The 23018-nt window shown below is 45.0% G+C and overlaps 1 protein-coding gene across 3 annotated transcripts in view; it reads right to left on the bottom strand.

Annotated features, from left to right (window-relative positions):
- The window catches only part of CPQ (carboxypeptidase Q), a 459208-nt gene that overhangs the window by 243041 nt on the left and 193149 nt on the right, over positions 1 to 23018 (bottom strand). For all 3 annotated transcript variants that reach the window (XM_066578371.1, XM_066578368.1, XM_066578369.1), the window contains exon 4: positions 3761 to 3968. In XM_066578371.1, the coding sequence (XP_066434468.1) occupies positions 3761 to 3968 (208 nt within the window). The remainder of the gene's footprint in view (positions 1 to 3760; positions 3969 to 23018) is intronic.

Raw genomic sequence — 23018 nt, 5'->3', positions numbered from 1 at the left:
ACCTAGCGCTGGGCTCCGGAACCTAGCGCTGGGCTCCGGGGCCTTCACCTGGGCTGAGGGTCTAGCGCTGGGGAGCCGGGAGCGTAGCGCTGGGGAGCCGGGGGCTAGCGCCGGTTACCTGCTGCCTGGCGGTGGGTGACTGGTCGGCGGCTGCGGGGCGTCTGGTCGGCGGCTGCGCGGCGTCTGGTCGGCGGCTGCAGGGCGTCCGGTTGCCATGGAGACACAGCTGGCAGCGTCTCGGGAGCGCGCACGTCGGGCTGCAGCGAGCGACGGGGAAAGAGCCGGCGGCCATCTTGGGGAAACTTTTATAAGTTGCTGAAACGCTGGAACGGTAAGTACGAACCAGCTAGGAAAGTCATTTACAGGGGTAATTAGTAATGTATGTTTAATTAGGGGGACTGGGCAAAAAAAAAAAATTAACTGCTTCCTCGAGACATCTCCTTTAAGGAAACCCCTGTCACCGGGTCCCCCGTGCCTTAAAATAACAAATCAGCAGTTACTCACTTCTCCCGGCTCCCCCACTAATCATCTGCCGACGGGACCGTTGTCCATGTGATGTCACTTTGCAGGTTGCAGTCAGCCTGAAACAAGCTGCAGCAGCCAATGACAGTGCTCAGTGACCATGGCCGAGTGCTGTCATTGGCTGCTACAGCAGGACGTGACAGCAGCCTGTAAACAAAGACAGTGGAGATTGGAGCCAGCGGCGCGGGATGAGCGTGGAGCCGAGAGAAGTGAATAAATGCTGATTTCATATTTTAACACATGGGGGATCAGATGACAGGGGGTTCCTTGATTTAGACAATCCCTTTAAAGTAGTTGTGCTAACATATAAAGTTCTCCCCCTTCTCTCTTTCTCCATCAGGCACCCTAGCATCTCCCCTGACCCTCCTATCTATCGCACCTCTAGGAACCTCCAGTCTGTCCGCACTAAACAGTTTGCCGAAACTATTCAGTCCTCCCTATCCCCTATGTTTCTCCTCCCCTGCCCTAACCTGGCAGCCGAACACTATCACACCACCCTCAGCCGTGTCCTGGATGAAGCGGCACCACTCGTGACTCAAGCCGTCAAACGCAGACCACGGCAACCCTGGCTCACGTCCCAAACGCGCTTCATCCGGCGGTGCTCTAGGTGCGCCGAGCGGCTGTGGAGAAAGTCAAAGCTGCCAGCAGACTTCCTCCACTTCAAATTCATGCTTAAAACATATAACCTAGCCCTTCACCATGCCAAACAAGTTTATTTCACCTCCCTTGTCTCCTCACTATCCCACAACCCCAAACAACTCTTCGAGACCTTCCACTCCCTCCTCAGCCCCAAAGAACAGGCCCCTGTGATAGACCTGACTGCTGGAGAACTAGCTGCCTATTTCAAAGAGTAAATCGACAACATTCGTAAAGAAATCTCTGATAACTGCATGGTTAGCCCAGATCCCAGTTTCATCAGCACTGCTTCCAGCACCTACTCACTATCTACGCTAGAACCAACGACAGAGGAAGAAGTCTCCAGGCTCCTTTCCGCTGCCCGCCCCACCACCTGAGCTAGCGACCCTCTCCCCTCTCACCTCCTCTGCTCCCTTTCCCCAGCTCTCATTACTCACCTCACCACAATCTGCAACCTCTCCCTAACCTCTGGCACTTTTCCCTCCTCATTTAAACACTCCATCATATCCCCTCTGCTTAAAAAACCAACCCTGGACCCAACTGATGCTGCCAACTACCGACCCATCTCAAACCTCCCCTTCATCTCCAAATTACTGGAACGCCTGGTCTACTCCCGCCTAATCGCTTTCTCTCTGACAACTCACTCCTCGACCCCCTCCAGTCTGGTTTCCGCTTTCTACACTCGACCGAAACTGCCCTCACAAAAGTAACAAATGACATGATGACTGCAAAGTCGAGAGGTGATTACTCCCTACTAATCCTCCTTGACCTGTCTGCTGCATTTGACACTGTCAACCATAACCTCCTTCTCACTATGCTCCGCTCTATTGGTCTAAAGGACACTGCTCTCTCCTGGTTCTCTTCCTACCTCTCTGACCGCTCTTTCAGTGTTTCCTTTGCTGGTTCTATCTCTGCTCCACTTCCTCTCGCTGTTGGGGTACCCCAGGGCTCGGTCCTTGGTCCCCTTCTCTTCTCTATCTATACTGCCCCAATCAGACAAACCATCCACAAATTTGGCCTCCAATACCATCTCTACGCTGATGACACCCAACTATACACCACCTCTCGTGAGATCTCTGGACCATTCCTCCAAAATATCACCGACTGTCTGTCCGCTGTCTCTAATACTATGTCCTCCCTTTTTCTCAAACTAAACCTCTCTAAAACTGACCTCCTTGTCTTTCCACCTTCTAACCGACCTCCCCTCAACATCTCCATTCCAGTGTCTGGCACCATCATAACCCCCAGACGGCATGCCCGATGCCTTGGGGTCACACTGGACTCTGACCTCTCCTTTTCCCCCCCATATCCAATCTCTGGCCCAAACATGCCACATGCATCTCAGAAATATTGCTAAAATACGTCCATTCCTAACCACGGACACGCTAAAGACACTCGTGGTTGCCCTTATCCACTCCCGGCTTGACTACTGCAACTCGCTATTCATTGGCCTCCCCGGCACTAGACTCGCTCCACTCCAATCCATACTAAATGCAGCAGCTAGACTCATTTTTCTATCCAGTCGTTATTCAGACGCCTCTGCATTATGCCAGTCGCTGCATTGGCTGCCCATCCACTGCAGAACTAAATTTAAACTCCTCTACCTCACTCACAAAGCTCTGCATGGCGCTGCGCCACCATACATCGCCTCCCTACTGCCAGTACACCATCCAGCCCGCTCACTCTGATCCGCTAACACACTCAGACTAAACACCCCTGTAATACGAACCTCACATGCTCGCCTACAGGACTTCACCAGAGCAGCACCCATCCTCTGGAACGCTCTACCCCAAGGCATCCGGACAATTCCCGATGCACGAAATTTCAGACGTGCCTTAAAAACGTACCTCTTCAGGAAAGCATACCAAATCTCCTGACCTAGTCCCTCGCCCCTCCCTATGGTGCTCCACCCTGTTTGCTTTATTATAAATGATCTGTACATGAAATTTCCTATTGCCTGTGTTCCCCAACCCCTGCACCTCCTGTACCACCCTCAACCCATTTGTGTCTAACCCAATGTACCTCACATTGTAATTGTTGCAATTGTTGTATTGTTTTGCATTTATCCATGCCTGAAAGCGCTGCGGAATAAGTTGGCGCTATACAAATAAAGATTATTATTATTATTATTATTCTCCCCTGTCCACAGGATAGGAAATAAATATCCGATTGGTAGTGACTTGATGGCTGAGACAGCATGTCATTTAGGCCTCACGACCAAGCTGTGTGCACGGTGTCTGTATGTAGGTACCATACCATAGAGCAACATAGAGCAGCAGTCCCCACTGAAATTAATGGAATGGTGGTGCAAATGTCAACAGCCGCACCATTCCTGCGGGGACTTTTGGGACCCCTGTTTTCAGAATCAGTGGGGATTTCAGTGCTTGCATTCTCACCAATATATACGTTATTCCCTATCCAGCAGCTATGGAACAACTTCTAATATCAGCATAACCCCTTTAAACTCCATGTAGCAGATGTCATATCAGGCTGCACTAGTAAAAGTGGTTAAAACAAACTTTTATGGCACAGAAGGTAAACCATAAAGCCCTTGGATAAGGGTGGGCGAACTCCCACATTATTTGCTTGGCTGATCACATACCTGTTCTGGGTATTTGCTGCCCACTATTTCTGCCACTGTATTGAATGAATCAGCGTCTGGATGCTGGACTGCTCCCATATTGAGATTGACGACGATCTTAACACCGCGGGCTGACAGTCGAGCCATGAGTTCGGCATCTTCAACGGTAATACAGGCGGTGGGGATCTTTTGGACATCGCTCTCATAATACTGCCATCCTGTGTGTGGGCTGCAAGACAAGCAGTTGTTATAGTAGAACAGTAACACAATACAACTACTGCCATCTTCCAGAAAAGCTAACAGACCAGCACTTGCTTCCATAATAGAAATGCAAGACAATCTAACATCTCAGATCTGATAAAGAAGACTGAAGGCCTTTTATACAGGCTGATGATCGGGCCCAAACATGGTAACATACAGCGTTTCCCCGAAAATAAGACACTGTCTTAGATTATTTTTGCCTCAAAAGAGGCACAGTGTCTTGTTTTTGGGGGGCGCCTTATAATACTCTAGGTTCGGGTCCCTCGCACTGGTCTCCATCGCTGCTGCAGGCTTCCTCCTGCACACCGTCAGAGTAGTTCTTCCTGATAGCGGGGCTTGACTACCCCGCCTCCAGCAAGCTAATACTCTGATTGGTCATTTGAGCGCCACATCAGCCAATGAGAGACGGCGCTCGATTAACCAATCACAATGTTCATTGAATGACATCATTAGTGGCTGTGATTGGTTAATCGAGTATCGTGTTTCATTGGCTGAAGCTGTGCTCGATTAGCAAATCAGAGCATTAGCTTGCTGGAAGTGGGGTATTCAAGTTCCGCTACCAGGAAGAAGTGCTCTGTCGACATGCAGGAAGACACAGAAGCTGCAGCAGCATCGCAGCCCAGAGTGAGGGACCCATACGCCGGCTGCTAGAATATTGTTTGTTGTTATTTTTACATGTAGTGTAGCTAGGGCTTATTTTCGTAGAAGGGCTTATATTTCAAGCCCACCCCCCTCCTTAAAAAACTCCCTCAGGATAGGGCTCATTATCAGGGTAGGTCTTATTATCAGGGAAACACGGTAGTATACAAGGCTGAAAAAACACAAGCCCATCCAGTTCAGCCTATTATCTTGCAAAGTTGATCCAGAAAAAGGGGGGGGGGGAAATTAACATGCGGTAGGAGCTAATTTTCCTCCTTTTAGGGGAAAAATTCTTTCCGACTCCAAATCTGGCAATCAGAATAATCCCTGGATCACCGACCCTTCTGAAGTAATCAGTGACTAGAACATGTAATATTGTTACACTAAAGTAAAGTCATGCAGGCCCCTCTTGTAGGGAGTTCACAATCACCACGTCCTTAGGAACAATTCCATAGTCTTACTGCTCTTACAGTAAAGAATCCCCTTCTATGTCGGTGTAAAACTTTTTTCTTCTACAAATTCGCCTGCCTGCTCATCGGCAACTCTGAATATGCCAGTAATCACCGTTTGCTCATTTTACAGCTGATTTAAATTTTTATGCTGAGATGTTACTATGTTACTATGTATTCATCCCTGGCGATCAGCCAACGAATCACTGCTGTGATATTAAGGAATAAGATATTATTCCTTAACAGCACAGCACTCATTCGTTGGCTGATCACCAGCATATTCAGATGAACCGGTGATCAGGCAGGCGAACGTTTGAGCCTATCATGAGCCCATGTACAGTTAAAGGGCCTTCAGTAGATATAACCATTTGGGAGAGTCAAATATTAAAAGGGTATTCCAGGACTTTTTTTAATTAAATATTTGCTATTGATGACCTACAAGTCAATAGATGATCGGTGAGGATCCGCTGCTCAGATGGTTACCATTGAGCTGATTCCCGTGGTAGAAATTGAAGCTGTCAACCATAGTGCAGTGGCCCCAGTTAGTACTATAGTGCAGCTCCCACTGAATGAGAACTGCACCTGCAGTACCAATCAGGGCCACTGCGCTATGGCCAGCACACTCTGCTTCCTGTGCTGACCGCAGTGACAGCTCGCCCCAGGAATCAGCTGCTGATCTATTGCTGTCATCAATAGCAAAAATTAAAAAAAGCACTGGAATACCCCATTTAACACACTTTATTCTTGCTCATCATCCTGGAGGTGTTCTACCCATACAGATCGTTCTATGACTATATATCTGCCCAAAATGCTGTATAATCCGGCACTCAGGTTCCATAATGCTGCTTTAAAGAACTATTATGGTAATACAGTAGCAATAACTGGGCAAATTAAGGACCTCATGCTGCATAGAAAACATATATAGGTATAATGCTGCAACACTAAAGGCCAAGCAGGTAGTCTGTAGCAGAGCCAAGAAAGAAATCAGCATAGAAGAGTTCATCAAAAAGGAACGTGAATCCTCACAAAATGAGGCAAGTAAGGAGAATTAAAAAAACAGAGCCGGCACTTTTTGACTTGATATTTAGTAAGTTAATTGAACGGAGGCATTACTCTCAGAAAATTTCATTATAAAACAGTTTACTGTAGGAGAATTCTGACTGTGCTAATAAAAGCAATGTGTTCTGGCAAAATAATATCCCATTAAAGGAAAATTAATTGAAAAATTGTCAGGCTACAGAGTATCACCAAATTACCTGCCTGCGCAGAGATTGTCTCACTTATATACAATGCATGTGCAAGATTTAACCCTTAAAGAGGTTGTCCAGTTCTAAACCCCTGATGGCCAATCAGCAGGATAGTCCATCAATAATAAATCGGCAGGGGTCTGCCACCTGGGACCCCAGCTGATCAGTTGTTTGCTGGGTCCATGTACTGATAGAATGACCCAATTTCTGCAGCTCCATTCCAACTACAGTGGCCAGGCTTGGTATTGCAGACCAAGTTCCCATTTATTTCAGTGGCAACTTTGCATGTAGTACCAAGCTTGGCCACTGCAGTGGGAATGGTGCTGTCTGCTTCTTGCGGAAATCAGCTCAGTGCACGAGCACACTCAGTGAATAGCTGATTGGCAAGGTTTCCTGGCATCGGACCCCTGTTGATCTACTATGGTGACCTAGGCTGCTGATACGCCATTGATAGTTTATAACTGGACAACACCTTTAAGTATGCGGCCTATTTTGGATTTCAGGATGCAACCCCATTTTTCAAATCTAGCGTTTTGTCACTTTCTTCGGGGGATACGTTTTGAAGTTTTTACTTACGCAAGTGATTCTGAGACTGCTTTTTATGACATATTGGGGCTTATTTACTAATAAGTAATGTAGGCCGGGCTGACACGACCGTATGTTTACTGCATATTACGCAGGCTCTGTACGCCCATGTGATAAGCGGTAACTCGTAGGCAATTACATTGGCTTACATAGTACCGCTAACATTAGCGTGTTGGAATTGCGTAATATGCAAGCACGAAAAAGAATGCATGTTCTATTTTGCTGTGTATATTTGCAGGATAGAGCGCATTGTTCTCCATATATACCCCCCCCCCTGATTTTATCCCTACGACAGAGGGATGCCTGGTCCAAAATAGATAATATCTGGTTACGCAGTTCTGAGATATCTGCCCAAGATCTATCTGAGGGCCCCTTTTTTTGATCCCTCTAATATTCCTAGCTCCTCTAGTTTCTTCTCTAAATTCTGTGAGTGCTGTTTTTTTGAGTCTTGTACCATGTGAAATGCAAACTCCTCCCACTACACATTTCAAGGCCTCCCACTGTATAGGAGCCGCCGTGTTATCCAATCTATGATCCGCTATATTGTTGAGCGAATATCTCTCAGGCATATTGCGCCGTTTAAGATATTGTCATTTAATCTCCAAGTACTCCTCCCTCCACGCTCCCCCGCCAAGACCCGAAGTGACCCGTAGACCAGAGTATGGTCTGACCACGGTCCCATTTAAACAAAATTTTGTATTGTTAATAATCTCAACTGTGCTTCATTTTAGAGATAAATGGTAGATAGGTCTTGTAATTATTTATTTAAAAAATCAGAAATTTACTGAAAATATGTAAAAATGTGCAGCTTTCTAAATTTGAATTTCCCTGTTGTAAGACAGATGGTCATACTACATAAAAGTAGTTAATAAATAACATTTGTCATATGTCTTCGTTACACTGAACAATCACTGCATTAGGAACACCTACTTAATAAGGGATTGGTCCACTTTTTGGGCGATCACGGCTTTCAGACATCCGGGAACAGATTCCACAAGGTGGCGAACATCCTCGATACTCAACTTGACCCACAACTACTACAGCCGCTCCATCAGTTGGTGCACATATTGTGGGTAAGTAGGAGCAGATCTCACAGCCCTTTCTAGCTTATCCCAAACATGTTCATTGGGGTTGCAGTGTGGCGAGTCTGGAGGCATCGTACGTGTGGAGAAGTCATTGTTTGACGACATGGAACTCTGTCCTGCTGAAAAGTGGCACTGTAGTCGAGGAAGACGTCTTGAAGATATGGGTGCAAATAGTCAGATAATAGGTCCGTGTAGAGTTCACCAACCAAGGATTGTGATATGATGACCAACAGTTCTAGGCCATGCCAGGAAAATGCTCCCCAAACCGTGACACTGCCGTGACGGCCTGTTGGTCCCCAACAGTGCACCCATGGAATACTTTTTCATGCTGTTTATACCAAATGTGGTCCTGGCCATTCATCTGTTTCAGTAGGAAACGGGACTTGTCACTCTAAACGACCTTCTGCCACGTGTCCAAGGTCCATTGACGTCTTTCCTGTGCCCATGTGAGACGTTGTTGTCAGTCTTTGACTATTGAACCCCAGTCGACGCAAGTTACACCACAAAGTCATTGCGGAAATTTGTCCAACCTCCCTGCTGTTGTACTGCTGGGTCAGTTACTCTGCTGTGGAACATTAAGATGCCAGATATGTCACCCGCTGCTCGCCTCTAGGATCAGCCACACGTGGCCTGCCGCTGTGTGATACTCTGTCGGATGACTGTTCATTTTTCAACTATTCTTGGTTCAGACACAGCTATTAAGTGTAACTACAGAAATACTGGCACCACATCACTGAGCATTAACAATCTGTCCGCGGTCAAAATCACTCAAGTCACCCAAGACTAACAAATGCTGCCTTTTTTTGCATAGAGTAGAGGTCTGCACATTATCTAAGAGCCGAATGTGACACGGCCATCATGTGGTACTGTGATACTGACCAAACAATGTCACACGCCAGCTATTCCTAATGCAGTGAATGTTCAGTGTGACATTATTTAACCCCTTCCCAACATGCACTATGCATGTGCGGTGCACATTCAGTGTCACTATATGGAGCAGGTTCACTTTTGTTTTCTACTTCTTTACATACAAAACCTAGTACCCCCATAAGGGCACTTAAAAACACAAGTGTTTGATTACTTACATAATATTCTGCACTTATCTATTGCAGTGTATGATGGCTAACAGTCATTATTCTGCCTCTCTACCTCTGCGTGAGTCTCACCTTCTCCTCTTCCTTCCCCTCTGCTCTCTATACACTTCAACAAAAATGATGATTTTTCTCTCTCCTCCACTTCCATAATTTGGTCTTTAATGACAGACTTGAGAACAGAAAGTGGACAGAAAGTTAGGAGGAAGGGAGAACCCTACTGGGAAGAACTTTATGGTGATGTTTTAACACATAAACAACATTTTAGGCAAATAAAGTAAATTGCAGTTTTTCTTGTTAACACACTGGCCAAGTTATTTGAAAAGTTAGTGCCCATTTAATAGGCTTCCATACATGGCGGACCTGGAGGCCAATTATTAAGTCTCCAATTGCCTTAGCAAGTAGTGGCATACTGCAACTTGGTGGGTGGGGGGCAATGGTGTGTTGGACGGAACCTCCTGTCTCCCTAGTTAAAATCACTTAAGATGATACAATCAGTGCTGACCACAATATGTAGGGAGATTGGCCTTCTCTTCATTCCCAGACGCTACTGTAGAAGCCCAGCTATCAATCACCACTGGCCCTTGTAGGCATAGTTTACTATGATGTTCATTTTCCCATGAACCAGGAATGACCCCCTTGCCATGATGTAAATGGACACCATGGAGAGGGAAGGAATTAAAAAGCTATCATGGTTTCAGTAAATGTTATTTTATGTATAATAAAAACTAACTTTCTGCACCAATTCCTCACATTTTTCAGGATCTCTGCTTGCTCCATTCCATTGGAACCAGTGCTGTTTATAGTTCCAGGGGATAAAAAAAAATCTTAATATATTCCAGGCCCAATCTGTTCCCAATGAGAAAATTGTAATGGTTTCCCAAATCTTCTAGCAGCGCTGTCTGAAACGAATCACATCCCTCCATGTAACCTGTCAGCGATCTGTTACAATAAAGTGTCACTAATACAACAACTTTCTCCTGCTTTGCTCCAATTCTTCAGGTTTATTTTGCGAACATCACATCAGAGACGTAAAACATCAAACGCAACCTGACAGGACTAAAACTTTACTTTGCCTCAGTTTTGATGTCATGCCACAGCTTCCCTTATAAACTGTGTGTCGACTCGGCGAAATATGCAGAAAATATGTCTGAAGTGTTAATGGCAGGGTCTTGAAGCGCAGAAGTAAACATTTCGGCTTGTGATGCAAAGAAAACATGATGGTTTTATCCGCTTTCCAGAGATTTTGTACAAAAGATTGAAAAAATATTACCAGATGGCTCATTAAATTATCCTGGAAGAGTCATACATCCAGGTTGAGGCTGCAGATCCTACAGATGATATCGATAACAACCGGCTGGCACACGCAGAATGGCAATTTTCAGTAAAAGAAGGAAAGGTTTTTAAAGCTGCTGCGCTAGTTTCATTTAATATTCAACCTGGAATGAAGAGAATCTAAAAAATAAGATTATGCAAAAGAAAAAAAAAAAACTATCCAATAGATGTGAATATATCAAACTACAACTAGACACTCCATCTTCATTTTGCTGTTTTTTTTACATCCAGTTTCAGTTTCCAAATAATTGGATGAAAAATTAGATTAATATATGTGATCCTGTCATGGAAGGAATATGTAATGCATTAAAATCTAGTCTAGGTGAAGATAAACTGTGCTATAGTAGAATGCAGATCTAATGCTTTTCTATGGAAGAAGATTATTCTGCTACAACTATTATCCAGGTACTATTGTATCTTGTCTCCACCAGAATGATGGGTGAAGACCCAGAGACAGGCAGCGTCCGCCCAGTAAATGCCCCAGAGCTTCTGATTGCCTAGGGTGGCGTGTTATGGCATTAGGGTTAGGATGAATGTTAGGGTTACAATTAGGGTCTGTTACGCCGCCCCAGCGCAGCAGCTATGTGCCTTGCTGTGCTGCCCTGCAGCTGTCCGAAGCCACTCGTACCTTCGGTCCCCGGAGGTCTCCTGCAGTTTGGCTGGGCCGAGTGGCAGCTACCGGTGTGGAGGGGAGCGCACATGTCTGTAGGTCGGGGAGTACTGCAGTCACACCGCGCGGCCGGGAGCGCACATGTGAGTAGTCCTGCGGCGGTGGAGGAAGCTGTGCGCTGGCAGCGCAACACACAGGGCTGAGACACGGTGCTGGACCGAGTTGTGAGGCGGCAGCAGCAGCAGTAGCAGACACCCGGTAGGGCAGGTGGAAGGAGATGTGCGCCGGCAGCGCGACACCTGGCGCTGGACCGAGCTGTGAGGTGGTTGCAGCTGTAGGCAGCGCTGGGGATGGGGAAATCCGAGGGCCGAAATTTTCTGAAACACAGCAGACTAGGAGCCAATCATAAGCTAGGGGCGTCTACCGCAGCTAAGGCTGTCAGCCCCTAGGTTACAGTGTGCGGTTGATAGTTGTGACAGCTTATGTTCTACCCAGTGTTCCTTGTTCTAGTTCAAAGTTTCTAGATCTAGTCCAGTCTTGTCTAATCTGTCTAGAGTGTCTTGCTCCTTGATTTTTCTAGTTCAACCTGTGTTTCTTAGTTTGGTGGTTTGTTTGATCTTTCCTTGTCTGTTTACTTCTTTGTGCCTTGGATCATTCCAACATTTGCTTCTTCAGCCTCTTGTCTGGCCCATAGTGCCCTCTTGCTCTCAGGGATAGCATTTTAGGCAGGGTTGTCCATAGGGACAACGTAGGACTGTTTAGGGACAGTGTCAGGAAGAAATTAGGGAGAGCCAGTGTAAGACCACTCTCACACATATGTTCAATTAAATGCCGCTCGCTATGTTACCCGTGATTTTGAGTGGCATTTTTGAATGCACGTATCAACGCTTGACAGCGCTTTTTAACATATCCCATCATTTGTAAATGGGGTGCATTAAAAAATGCTGTAAAATAGGACAGCACTTGAAAATCGCAGCATTAAAAACACAGCATTGGAGCGCAGGTCTGAGAAGTCCGATTAAAAACAATGGGAGTGTTGTACAGCGATTAGCACGGCGCTAGGGATGCTGCGCGAATCGCGGTAAAAAGCAGTGTGCATGAGAGCGGCCTTACAGTCAGCACTTCTCTGGTTATTTTGGTTCTAAATCATCTCTTTCAGTCTAGAATGACAGTTTCACTACATTAATCATCCTCATCCAGGTACCATCACTCTCTGCCCCGTCATCTACTTGCGGATTTCTAGCTGCATTTGTGTTTCCACTGAGGGTCCGTTTAGACGGGTCGATTTATCGTTTGAACAAGCGAATGAGGAAACAATGTCAGAGTTCGCTCATGCGGCCTGGTTATACAGGCAGATACATTGTTGGCTCGTTCAAACAAGAAATTGTTCAGTCATATAAGTGAATGGAAATGACTAGATGAGTGCCATTTAAATTGAACAATAAGTGAAAGAGCCAACGATGATTTTTAGTCATGCATAAAATGAACGACGAATGAAGAGTGAACATTCGGTTGTTGGCTGCGTTTAGACTGAACGATTATCGTTCACTTTTGCTCATTGGAACGATTAGCATTAAAAAAAAATCGTTCAGTCTAAAAGGGCCTTAAGTTGATACGTGCTTCATTCCCTCTCATTACAGATGAAACATAACACCTCCTGGAGATTGAGTCAACTATAATAGTAGAGTTCTTACAGAGTGGCTCTCTGTTGTGACTCAGAGAGGGGTCCTAAGCAGGGGACCCCCTTTATGACGACTATACGCCCTAGTAGGGGATATGACAGGATTAGAGATGAGCGAACGTACTCGGTGAGGGCGATTTCACAATCAAGCACCGCGATTTTCGAGTACTTCACTACTCGGGTGCGCTGTGGGGCGGGGGGTTGCAGAGGGGGGTGGGGGGTAGCAGCGGGGAACAGGGGGGAGCCCTCTCTCTCTCCCTCTCCCCCCCACTCCCCGCTGCAACCCCCCGCTCACCCACAGTGCACCCGAGTACTTTTCACCCGAGTAGTGAAGTACTCGAAAATCGCGGTGCTCGATTGCGAAATCGCCCTTACCGAGTACGTTCGCTCATCTCTAGACAGGATCTGTATGGTTACCAAATAAAAGTCATCTCAAGCCGACTTGGACAGCTGTAGACATATAGGAGATAGATTTGAGATCGAATTCTTGTGCATTTATAGTGCATCTTCTCACCCCTATATAGCTTTCCGAAAATATACATTTTTCCCTACATTGCAGAGTGGGCAAACTCTTACTGAAGTTGTGAGCCAATCAAATGCCTCCCCTGCTGCTCCGCCTACCCTGCTGCTTCACTTCCCCTGCTGCTCTGCCTCCCCTCTCTCCCTCATGCGGTTTCATTAAAAAAAAGTGAGCAACTACATTTGCATGCCCCTCCTACCTGTCTTGCATGTAATGCTTTACACTATATATGATTTTTTTTAGTGCATTAAAGGAGATGTCTCACGCCGAAACGGGTTTTTTTTTTTTCAATAGCCCCCCCGTTCGGCGCGAGACAAACCCGATGCAGGGATCAAAAAAAAAAACCGCATAGTACTTACCCGAATCCCCGCGGTCCGGCGTCTTCATACTTACCTTGTGAAGATGGCCGCCGGCATCTTCACCCTCGGTGGACCGCAGGGCTTCTGTGCGGTCCATTGCCGATTCCAGCCTCCTGATTGGCTGGAATCGGCACGTGACGGGGCGGAGCTACACGGAAGCGCTCTCCTGCACGAGCGGCTCCATTGAAGAAAGAAGAAGACCTGGACTGCGCAAGCGCGTCTAAAATCGCCAGAAGAGGCGATTTTAGACGGAACCATGGAGACCAGGACGCTAGCAACGGAACAGGTAAGTGAAAGAACTTCTGTATGGCTCATAATTAATGCACGATGTATATTACAAAGTGCATTAATATGGCCATACAGAAGTGTATAACCCCACTTGCTTTCATGAGACATCTCCTTTAATAGGTTTTTACAGTCAGAAACAAGGAACTGTAGGTTCTTGAGAGGTTAAGAAGACATATTACAAACTTTCCTATTTTCCCATGCACTGAACTACTGATGCATGCAAAAACAATTATAACTAGAAGTACATGTTTAAGAAATTCGACTGGTATTATCTCAATTAAAAATTAAAGTCAACTTACCACTAAAGTAACAGAAAAAACAGCTTTCGACTTTTTTTGTAAACGTCTATGCACCGATTACAAGGAACACTGGCAACCAGCGCTGCTCCCACAAGGGTTTCCGCTTGAATTTCCCCAAAACAGATACAGCGGTTTGGCTAAATAGAATATTTAAGTTTACAGAAAAGGACAATTCAAGGACTTATTTTCACTGGTGATTTTTTTTTTATTGCACCTTTACAACAACAACTGTTTTTTGGTAATTTCTCCTAAACTTAAACGGATTCTGCCACATCCCAATCAACATCTCTCCGAGGACCGCTTCTTGCTTTTTCATTGGCTTCAAGTGTTTTTCTGGCACAGCATTAAAAATAATGAACTTCGCATGCACATTTGATACCAGTTAGCACATTTTATGATTCAATGAGCTCAGGAGCCAAGCCTTTAAATAAGTTTAATTCGTGGAGGAAAGCGTCCATGGCAAGTTTTATTTGCAGAGAAAATATAGTAACTTTCCTGGAGGTTAGAACCTGTAAAAGTCTAAGCACAGGGCTCTGCTTCTAAGCATACAGCTAATATATTGATCAAAGGATTAAAGCCTTAGGGCTCACGGTCAAGGCTATATTGCAGATACATGCTGTATAGATCCATGATGCAGAGCCTATAGCCTGGCATGGGTCCATACTGTACCTCCATGTGCCTCCAATTTTACACAGAGACACCTAGAAGGGTTTTTTTCCCCATGCAAGCTAACACAAAAAAGGCTGGTCACCGAGGTACTGTAGCCTCACATAAGTGGGACCGCTGATATAACTTAAGTATGGAAAGCACTCTTGAAGTGACCTTCTTCTGCTACAATAGATGTATGGAGCTATCATTGGACCTGTGTATGGATATCGGTATCTGAATCTCCTGTAGACGACGGTTGATGGCTACCCGGATGATATTCCTCTATTGTAGCAGCAGGAGGCCACTTCCAGTACGCTTTCCTTCCTTCAGTCATAGCAGCGGTCCCACAGGACTTCGAGAGACGCGGTAAGCGGATTTCTGCTTTTCACATGCTACTCTCCAACTCTGCAATTGCATTTTACTTTTTTTTTCCAACCAAAAAAAACGGAATCCGCATTCCAGGGCCCGCAGGAGCCCATATGCCATACCATTGTGTAGTGTATCCATGCCTTTTTTGAAGTACGCTACTGCTATTTCAATATAGGACACCAGTATTCTTTTTCACTACACCACATTATATATACATACATACTGTGGCAAGCAAGGGTCACTCTCTGCGGATCGCCGACCTCTCTGTCGGAAAAATGGGCACCACGCGTGTCAAACACTCCAGACACTTGGATTTTTTTTTAAATCTTGCACCTGCCAGTTTTATTCCACGTCACTACAGTAAACATATGTGCACAGTATACCACACAAAGTTCATATTCCACACCCCACTTAGGTGTGACAGTCGAGGGTTACCGTCGCTATCCGACTCAAGGCGTCTGCTGATCCACCCTGGACCTCAGGTTTGCAGCCCTTATAGCTTCACTATGCTATAACTTCCCCATGAGTGTGGCAGGAATTGATACTTATGTGTAGTTTCTGCCACACCCACAGGTGTTAACCCTCTCTCAGGGTCCAGGATGCCAGTCTGCAGGCCATCCTGTATACTGCTCTCCTACAATACACACATACGGGATGGCACAAAAAATGTATACACAATTCAGCATGAAAAATATGTGCATAAAAGCTTTATTACGAGATTTATATAGACATCAAAGGATAGCTCTAAGTCATGTATTATTTCTGAAATCATATTAGGTGCTCAAAGTGGTAACCATTAACATCCAGACATTTCTAGTTCTGGGAAACTACTGCACAAGCAAGATTGGTTACTGTGTTCACAGGGATTGTTCCGCACAACATTTCAATTTCTCCCCACAGTGCAGCCAGTTTACTACGGTATATCACATTCTTTAGGGTTCTCCACAGGTAGAAGTCCGGGGATGTTAAGTTAGGGGAACAAAGAGGGAAGTCGGCAGCACCTTTTCTTCCTATACAAAGTCCTGGCAGATGGCATCGAGAGGCTCTCGCGGCTCACTGGTAGTGTGGTGGAGTGCCATCTTGCTGGAAGTAAAATTGTTCATCCACATAAAGCACACAAATAGCTGGTAAAGTGAATGTGTGGAGCTTGTTGAGGTACGCTGGGCCAATTGAATCCCTAGATAACAGTCCGAACCAGACATTGAGCCCCGGTGAACGGACTGCTTTGTTCACATGAATGTGAGAATTAGCTGGAGCCCAATAAAAAAAATTAGGATGATTTATTGGTAGAGATGAGCGAACGTACTCGGATAAGCACTACTCGTCCGAGTAATGTGCCTTATCCGAGTACCGCTGTACTCGTGCTGAAAGATTCGGGACGCGCTGCGGAGCGGGGAGCTGCAGGGGAGAGCGGGGAGGAACGGAGGGGAGATCTTTCTCTCCTTCTCTACCGCCCGCTCTGCCCCGCTCCCCGCTGCGACTCACCTGTCAGCAGCGGAGCGCCCCGAATCTTTCAGCACGAGTACAGCGGTACTCGGATAAGGCACATTACTCGGACGAGTAGTGCTTATCCGAGTACGTTCGCTCATCTCTATTTATTGGGCATTCATTTAAATTGTGCTTCACCGAACCAAACCATTTTCTCCACACACTCCTTATCCTCGTGTACCATGTATCGAACCAACTCACAGTATTGCATTTGTTATCAGGGTCATCTTCATCGATAGCGTGTAATAATCTCAGGATCTAAACTTTCCAATGTACTTTCTTAAGTCTGGACTCACAGGGGCGATTTTCATGCGCCACTTCCGTCCGATTGCGATAGGGACAAAACTTGTTTGTGAAAATAACAGGTTTCAATGTGTTAACTGACATTGATTTTGGGGGAAAAAAACGCTATATGTCCCATTTTTCCTTGGGAGGAATCATATTATTATCATCATTAAAAAAAATTGCATCACACTTATGTGCCATCATGCCAGTTGCATGGACGTATGATGCAATTTCGGGGGTCTGTTTGGTTTCCGCTCAGGTGCCCGGCGTCTGGAAGAAAAAGCGCTGTGGAACCTCAAACCGGTGGTTCCGACACAGATGTGAAACCGGCCTAATGCTTGGAAGTATGCATGGTGCTCAGTGAAATCAGTAGGCTGTCCATGTAATATAAGGATGTACCTACCTGGCCCTCTAAAACTGTTCTTTGTAGCAGCTCTCCACATTGGATAATAGATAGGGATCTCAATGTGGGACTCCCCTCTATGAACTCAGAATTATCATTACTCACAACTCTGCATTGTACTGGTCCTCTTTTGCACCTCCTGGAATTGTAGTAGCCTACAGACAGACACACCCTATTGATATTTTGTTTTGGTTTCCTTTCAATACCAAGTAATCTATTGGCAGTTCTGGATCTTACCTACCTCTTACAATTGTGTCTCTTCTTGACCTTGTATTACATGTAATGAAAACCATCCAACTAGCAGACAACATGTAAACAATCTCTGCCTGCCGGCTTCCAGACAGCGACTTGTATTCCACTAAAATCTACAGACAATATACTTCCAGACATTAAGCCACCCAAATTAAACAAGAAAACCAAACATCTAACTTGAAAGTTTTAAGCAAAGAGGTGAAATTTAGGTCATCGCTCTAAAATTCCCCTATATAAATAGATATCTCTATAGAGATCTGTAGATGACCCACTTCAGATGACTGCGAAAATACACTGCGCTATATAAAGGGAAGGGGAGGGCAGATTAGGGCTGCCCAGAGGAGCTGTTGATTATGATAACCCCCCAATGTTAACCCCTGCTAGTGGGATAATTTTACGGCGTGCCAAATTTTTAAGCGACACGCCTTTCCGGCTAAGCCATGACTTCTGTAGTTCCTCACAGTAATATTACTCACTAGTGACCCCTTAATAGTATATCTCTAAATAAGTCAGTTGCCAGCTCAACATGTTGATATTGATTACAGTGCAGTTACCTTCACTGATCACTGGTGGCGTCATCTCTGATTGGTGTCATCCTCTTTCCCTTTTCTTATCAGCCTCCAGACCGCCACAATAACTCCTCCTGGCCATAACTTGTCTCTGCAGAATTTGACACACGGAAACGCAAGGAGCCAAAGATATCTATCACCGTCCCTATGTTTGTTTTGCACACCTCTACACAATCCATAGTGCCCCAGATAGTAATTAGTCAATATGCAGTAAGTACTGCTTTTATTGCTGTTTACATAGCAAAAGTGTCTCCTTTTCTGTCACCATCAGTAATTTTGCTGCCTCTTCTGCCCCCATAATTAATTATGACCCTTTTCTGTACTTATGAGTAATAATGCCTACTTTCTGCCCACTATTTATTAACACCACCTTTTCTTGCCCTTGTTAGTAAGAATACCATCTCTTCTGCCCACATGGGTAATAATGCAGCCCTTTCTGCCCCTATTAATAATGCCGCCTTTTCTGCCCCAGTTAATAATAATGCTGCCTTTTCTGCCCCCTTTTGTAATACCATCTCTTTTGCCCTATTTTCTGCTAGTTTAAAAAACAAAAACAGCTGAATGCCCACCTTGCACAGCGCCCCGCAGGCTTCCAGTGGTCCCCTTGAACATACGTGGAGCCTGGAGCCGCTGCTCCATTAGCACCATTGTTAACCCGGCCCTGCTCACAGCTGTACACCTGTTAGTTCTTGCACACAATTATTTTCATCCTGTACAGAGCAGCCATTCTACTGCACATAGCACGAGGAACCACTATCTATGACCAATGTTTTACACCCTAGTCGTAGAGAAGTGATGATGAAGTAAGATGTATCAAACATAATAACATGCATGTCTTGGGCTACCCGTCTGCCAATTGCTGAAATCTACAACCTATCTTAGATTTGTGCTATAATTTCTGCCAAATGATTGGCCCGTTGCTGGCCCTGCCCTCTCCTGCCAAGCCCCATTATCTTTTTACAAAAGTGGAGAGGCTGGCACAGAATGCAGAAAAGTCTAAACTTTTTGTGCACTTAGGGCCTTTTTAACACCTGAATTTTTGCGTAAAGTCTTTTATGAATTTTCCCCTACATTTTCAACATGGAGTAGGGTTCTCCTGCCCACAGCAGCCATTCTCCTGCATGGTGTAAACATTCTTGTAGCCATTCTTCTTTGCAGAGTGGTCATTCGCCTTAACAGATGATTTAGGGACCTTTTACATGCAAAGATTATCACTCAAAATTCATCCAAATGGCTGCAAATGAGCGATAATCATTACATGTAAACACAGGCATTGTGCACTTTTCATTTACACGATAGATTGAAGTTAAACTTAAAATCCATCCTTCACACCTCCGAAAAACTGAGCAAATACATTCCATTTGAATGTATTTCGGTCATCTTTTAAAATACTGCAGGATGTTCTCCAGGCGGCATGTTTATACTAGCCATGAGGAGAACAATGCAATGTGTCGACAGCCTGGAGGCAAACAAAGGAGTATGTTGGCAGCTATTTACACAGCTGAGTGTGTGTTTAAACACAAGCTGGGCTCTGCAAACAGCTTCTGGGGGTCCTTTTACATGCAAATGAAGATGATAAAGTGTTAATGGCCATTAACACTTTATGCAAATAGATCGCTAAATTTTTCAGCAGTTTGAAAAATTATCTTGTAAAAGGGCCTTTAGTCTCCTGCAGAGTTGTCTTTCTCTTGTACAGAGTAGCCATTGTCCTATGCAAAGCAGATATTGTCCAGTACAGGAGAGCTACTCTACTAAAGAGATATAATTTGCTGCACAAAGTTTCCTTTCTCTTGCACAGAGTAGATAAATTTTAGAACACCGTACCCGTTCTCCTTTGCAGCACAGCCATTCTCCTGTCTACAGCGCACATCCTCCTGAACCCAGCAACCATTCTTCTGCACAGAGTAGCCATTTCCTTCCATGGAGAAACTATCCTTGTAGCCATTCTTCTTTGCAGATGAGTTAATCATCTTCAGTGTTCCTTTTTTCTTGCACATTGTAACCACTCTTCTACGCAAAGAAGATTCTCCAGAACAGAGTAGCCAAGCTCCTGCATAAAGAAGCCACTTTCCTTCCCAGAGTTGCCATTCTCCTGCACAACTCAATGTCCTCCTAACCAGCCTCTCCATCACCTATAATCATCTATACCTCCATCAATAATGCCTGGACATTGCCACTGTCCTCTTGCCTACCTGCACTAAGCTGGTCTAGTATCCTCTTAGACCTCCGTAAGCCACTAGGCACTAGCCAAACAGCTCCTAACCCAACCCTATCCAGTCTTTATCTGTTCAATGGGGTCTATGAAATGTGTATATACTTGTATTCCTGATCTGTGTTCTTCTAATCAATGGGCATTTTTTTAGGAGATTGCGGACAGGATCTTAAAAATGTCATTTTTGTGGTCTGTTCGTAGAAACATAGATGGCTGTCAGCCTCAAGCTGGGAATACAAATGAAAAGTTACATTTTATAGCGAGACAGCTTTCAGTTTATCCTATAAATATGAAATATGCAATCACCATCTCTGTATCAAAAAGAAAATTAAAAAAGTGCCTAGAAGGGACGCTGAGCCGTCTCAACATAAATATTTTCAGCGGTTTTCCATAAGGAACAAGTCAGATTGGTTGAGGGGCTGTTATGAAGGACGGGGGGGGGGGGGGGGGGGGGGGGGCTTTAGTGAATACATCATGCTTCTATACAGTCTGGAGATTTTCTTTATTTTTTTGAAACCAGAGAGCTGACTTCTATGCAAAAATTAGCATTATAAAGAGTGGCGCTCCTTAGAAGCACTGCACACGCCATCTGTTTTTGTTTAGTTTCTGTATGGCAGAAAACATAAAGTAGCAGAAGTTAAAAAGAAAAGGATTTTGGAATTTTCTTGACATGTGGCGCATTTGTAAGACTGTTTTACAGGAAAACCGGGTTCTTATGCGTTCAATAAAACTACAGAATACTTCCACAGTGACCTAATCAAGTGGTTAATTACTATGTACACCGTTGAGTTACATTACTAGGAGCACCTCCTACTTTCGCCATGGGTAGCGTGTAGCCCATGAAGGCAGTGCCATGTCATAGGCTGACTTGGTATAAAGGTCTATAGGGTTTTTGCTCATATATCACTCATTTGGGAAAAGGGGCAATTTATCAAAGTTGCTAAAAGGGATGATTATTGGCCTTCAAGCCAAGGGTGGCGATATTTTTCAAACAGCGCAGTTTTTGAACTGTGTGAGCGCTGCTGTGGTGAAAGTGTATCGCGGGTGGACAAATGGCACCATTGGGAATAACTGATATGGAAACTGCAAAGCAGCACGTGCCATTGATGTGAGAGGTCAATGCCAGCTACGAAGATGCGCGAGGGGCGACCGATACGCTACAGTGGAGCAGCTTACCATAAAAATGAACCAGGGACTACTAGACATGTGCCTAAGACAGCAGTTCAGCGAACCCTACTGCATATAGGGCTCCGAAGCAGATGGATGGTCACTGCACCTATGATAACAAAGGTGCATAGGAAGAAAAGGCTTCAATTTGCATAGCAATAGCAGAATTGGACCACTGCTGATTGGCAAAGGGTTGCCTTCTCAGAGGAGTCCATTTTCTGCTTCATCAAATGGATGGACATTGATGTATCATGCAAGAAACATTACAGAACAAACACCCTGCAACCATTACTCTAAGAACGCAAGAAGTTAGCGACAGTGTTATAGTCTGGGGAATTTTTGTTGTGGCGTACTCTGGGCCCGCTCATCCATGTGGAGGGCACTCTGTACCGATTTGGTTACGAAACCATCTTTGCAGATTATGTACAACCATACACGCCGATTCTGTGTCTTGGGATAGATGGGATCTTCCATCAAAATATTGCCATGTCACATGGCTATAAAGGTCTGACAGTCATTTGAAGAGTATGACCAAGACTGCCAAGTACTTCTCTGGCTATCTAATTCCCCAGACTTGAACCCAATTGAGCATCTGTGGGACCACCTTGATCGCTGTGTTTGCTCTATAGATTCTTCCATACACTCCAGCACCTGTGGAATGCACTGCAATCAGCGTGGCTCCAGATAACCGACCTACCAGCACCTTATTAAGTGTACACGTGCGGTCCGTTGTGGCCAACTTTCTTGGGTTTAACTCAGTCTGAATACGGCCTAAATTGTCTGACTTTTTTTCCACAACATATTCTTGTGTAGTCTAGTCAGTTATTTTGTGGACAACTGTCCATTAGTTTTGCAGCTGCTAGTGAGCCACAGGTTGAGGGTCACAGACTTGGGCTCTGTTCGCTTAGTTTTAGCCTTTGGATGTATACGTCAAAAGTGTTTCCGGATGCATACCTTTGAAGGAAGGGTATATAACTAGACAGAACATCAAAACGACAACTGGAAAGAATGCTTCTCATGGACATCAAAATATCAGATGGTGAATGGCAATAAGAGAAATGGTTTACTGGGGAAAAAAGATAACACATGCAGAACAATGCATGTCCACTCCAGATCAGAGCCTTAGTCAGGCACTTACAATAAAACAGAGTACAGCGTTCCTGTATAGTATACATAAGCAAAGCCAAAAATACAACCACTGGAAACGCAGCAAAAAATAAAAAGATGGATGAATGTACAAATGATAAAACAACCGTGAGGCTCTATGTGCCACACAGGATAGATTAGACCGTCCCTCTAGTTGTCCTCTTGATGCCTTGTTGAGTTGTACTGTCAGTGACACAAGACTCTTAGAGAGAGCATAGCTGGCAGCCCCTGGTTAACAACTACTACTTCTGGATCCATGATGTGCACTTTTTTGGGGTTGCGCCGTATGGC

The sequence above is a fragment of the Eleutherodactylus coqui genome, chromosome 9 (assembly GCF_035609145.1).
Source record: "Eleutherodactylus coqui strain aEleCoq1 chromosome 9, aEleCoq1.hap1, whole genome shotgun sequence".
Classification (NCBI taxonomy): domain Eukaryota; kingdom Metazoa; phylum Chordata; class Amphibia; order Anura; family Eleutherodactylidae; genus Eleutherodactylus; species Eleutherodactylus coqui.
The sequence above is the reverse complement of the archived record's forward strand: the minus strand, read 5'-3'. Positions and strand labels throughout refer to the sequence as shown.